This window comes from Cornus florida, unplaced genomic scaffold (assembly GCF_030987335.1).
Source record: "Cornus florida cultivar Cherokee Brave unplaced genomic scaffold, ASM3098733v1 CherokeeBrave_3.0.0_Hap2_Chr05, whole genome shotgun sequence".
In the NCBI taxonomy this organism is placed as follows: Eukaryota; Viridiplantae; Streptophyta; class Magnoliopsida; order Cornales; family Cornaceae; genus Cornus; species Cornus florida.
Window position 1 is genome coordinate 88,175,864 of NW_026775575.1, and position 3,729 is coordinate 88,179,592.

General features: G+C 32.7%; 1 protein-coding gene across 1 annotated transcript; it reads right to left on the minus strand.

The window, feature by feature from the left end:
* Positions 1-1,746: 1,746 nt before the first annotated feature.
* Positions 1,747-3,508, minus strand: LOC132310330 (polygalacturonase-like). Its single transcript, XM_059808516.1, has 4 exons — positions 3,345-3,508; positions 2,958-3,242; positions 2,298-2,816; positions 1,747-2,168 (listed from the first exon to the last, which is right to left on the minus strand). Exons 1-4 carry the CDS (start codon positions 3,462-3,464, stop codon positions 1,944-1,946), a joined length of 1,149 nt encoding a protein of 382 aa, XP_059664499.1. The 5' UTR covers positions 3,465-3,508; the 3' UTR covers positions 1,747-1,943.
* Between the last annotated feature and the right edge of the window lie 221 nt (positions 3,509-3,729).

Sequence of the window (3,729 nt, forward strand, 5' to 3'; positions counted from 1 at the left end):
GTGTTAAAACAAAATCAAGAGTTTATAAATCACTTTATTTGGGTTTGATTATTACAAATCACTTTTGTTATGTTTGGGAGCATCACATCAATAAATAGGAAGATTTCTCTCAATTTCAAATCGAAGCTACCAATACCATGTTTCTAAAAGCAATATTTATGTTTTTCCATCCAATTATATAGTTGATGCATGTCTATTAATTTTTTTGTTTTTTCTATTGATAACACTGTGTGTTTATAAGTTTGAATTCAACCTTTTATATATATATATATATATATATGTTAATTTATATAAATAATGCCTTTTACCATGACCATACTAATGTAATTGTTGCCAGAATTGATTTCCAATATAGAGAAATTATTTAATCTCTAAATTTATATTTAATTATTAATTGAAAAAGTTCTCTTTTAGTGTTATTTATTTATTTTTCTTTCAGACTTTTTCTTAGAAACGGATGCAAATCACAAGCATAGTGAAGGAAATCACAAGCATAGTAAAGTTTACGTGTAATACAAATTTAGAGGTGAAACTAAAATATTCATTACTTTGAGAAGATGGGTTTGATCGGGGATTTTCTCTCTTATTCTTTTATCTGTGAGAAAATAATCACTATGGAGAATAAGAAGGTGAGTACAGCATCGGATCTATTTTTTTTGATAATTTACTATTAACGTTGGGAAATTCTGTTTCAAGTTTAAATTACATTTTCAAAAATACATAATTTATTGGTTTAAATTACATTTTGGCTTACAGCTGAGGATCCTATTCTGGTGTAACTAACACATAAATCTTTTTTCAGTGCTGGTGTAAAAAAGGTGAATGAAGAGAGGAAGAAAGAAGGAAAAAAAGTATTTAATGATACAAATTTTTGGTCCTAATATTAAATTTCTATATTGGTTTTGGTTAGAATGTATGAAAAAATGTGAATGATGAGTTGAAAAAGAAGGAAAAAAAAAAAAAAAAATTATATAAGGATGTAAATCTTTGGGCCCAATATTAATGGTATCACCGGCAGGAGAGAGAAAATAGAAAAAAGAAGTTTTAGAATATAAATACTTGAGGCTTAATATAAAATCGGAATGAGAGAGAAGAGAGAAATGAGAAATAATTAAGTTATAGTAGGATATAAATATTTGAGACCTAATATAAAATCGAGGGAGCTGGAGAGAAAAAAAGAAACAAAATAAGTTATTTTAGGATATAAATCTTTGAGGCCTAATATATATATATATATATATTTTTTGCATTTATTAGAGTTTAATAAAATTAGAAAATAATTACTACTATAGTATAACTTAATATAAGTAAAAAAAATATTTAAAATTTTGGCCCTTGTGTTTTTATATGAATTATTTCACCATCTTTAAATTGTGGTCGGCAGAACTTTCACAGTAGATGTATGACATTTTGGTTCAGTTTTAATATAAATTAACTTTCCGCATATCAATACCCTAATAATTAGAAATTTTGTATAGGAATTATTAGTTATTTTAGCATAATTTCTTATTTTAGTTAGTCTTTTACATTAAGAATTATAAGACTTCTATTGCAAAAAATATATAAATTACTACCTATAAATTTTTATTATTTTTACACTATTAATTTGGCTCCCCCAAGTTAAAATTCCAGGGTGTGCCCCTGTATACACTAACGGCTTATTTATGTTTTGGTACCATAAAAAGGATTTGATACCTTGATCAAACCGGATAATCAATAAACAAGAGCTGTAAATTTGGAAGAAGATGACAAAAAATAAAAATATGAATTGAACGATGTTATAATTTTGAGATGCTGAGGCCAATCACATATCTCCAATAGTGAATCTTTATTAATCAATAAAGAATACACTTTGGTAAGAGTTCACAGCCACAACCATTCCGTCATTTGTTTCAAGCACATTAGTATCAAGAAGATTAAAAGAAGAAGAAGAATCAAGAAGATTAAGCTGGACCGAGTGCAGGATTTATTTTGCCGCAAGGAGTTGGCTTAAGGTTTGTGACTAGAGACTTGGCAGCGCCTCCTTTAAATGTCAGGTCAATGTTACCTATCTCCACTTCTTGGCATGGCAGAGTCTTGCTACAAACAAGCTTGATAGCAACGTCGGTTAAGGAGCTGCCACGAATGTTTTTGAAGCTGACTTTGCTGATCTTGACTTGAGATGGAGGCTGAAAATGTATGAACACCGAAAGTGATTAGCAAATTAATCATTCGAATGGTTAAATTTCTTTGTGAAAAAAGAAAGAAAACAACGTACGTATTAGCTAGCTAGGCAGTGCAGTTGAAGTAGTACGTACCTTTGGTGGGCATTTTAAATTTGCATCGCAGTACTCTTGATCAATGATGATGGGGTTATAGACTTCTTTCATGATCAGATCCTCGAAATGCATATCAGCTGCAACGCTAGGAGGGGATCCTGGCCATGTTTTAATTCTTACTCCATTGGTTGTGTTGCTGAAGGTGCAATCCTTAACTGTAATTCCCTGGATAGGTTGTTCATTTGGGTACTTGCCGAGACTCCCAATGCTGATGCCATGGCCAGGTCCACAGGCAATTTTTTCGATGTTAGTGCGTGAGACTCCATCGCCAAAGGATACGCAGTCATCCCCTGTTGCTATTTTTGAATCAAGGACTTTAATATCGTTTGAACGTGCAATGTGGAGTCCATCAGTGTTATGGCTATCTCCTGGTGCAATGATGTTAAGCTTTGCAAAAGTCATATTACTGCCTCCCAATACAGTAATATGGAACATTTTGGGGTCCTTGGTAGTTATGTCAGTGATCATAGAATTGTTTACGTAGTTGAACCTTAAATTCTGCATGTTATATATCCACAAATCACAAATACGTACAACACAGATACGACGCATCATTTGTTAATTAACAGAAACTAAAATTCATGTTGGAAATTTAAGATGGAATTGCAAATATATATTTATATGAATCTGCATGCTTACAGCGGGACGTTTTGTGTTTTTAGTTTTCCAAGCATCGGCACCCATGCCATCGACGGATCCACCACCTGATAGGGTGAAACCATTAACTTTTTGGAAAACAATCCAGGCTTCGGTAGGGATTTGTGCGAGAGCTGGGGCCTTGAGGTTGCCTTTGAGTATAACCCCGATAGGAGCCTTGCAAGGACCTTCAAGGACCACCGGACCACACGGAAATAGCCCTGGTGGAATTGTGACTGTGCTTGGAGTTGGACATAAACATGCCTCTTTCCAAGCACTCATTAGAGCCTGAAATTAAATTGAAGCATACATTATTGATCCAGAAATGATTGATTGATTATTAATGCACGTACGTAAACAAAATTAAATTATTAAAGCTCTTTCTATCACCTGTTTGACATCGCAATTGGGTTTCGCACCATATTTTGTTACATCAAAATCCCCTCCTTCTGCAACATGTGCTAGAATTAGCAGAAGAGAAATGGCCTTGATACTTAATCTCAAACCCATCTTCTTCTTTTTCTTCTAGCAATGTGTTGGTTGAATTTGTTGACCAGAATGGATGTGTTGTGTTGAAAATCCAATCTTCTTTTGCACATATTTATAGTGTAAAATGGAAGCTCATCACCACTCAAACCCCCAACCAATTTTAGCTAATTCAAACTCTGAATTTGGTTGTAATGTTCTGTAATATTGTCCATTAATCAGGGTTTAATATGTTGGCTCAAATTCCTCCTACCTTAACAATTCCTTTTTATAAATATGTTTTTACTAT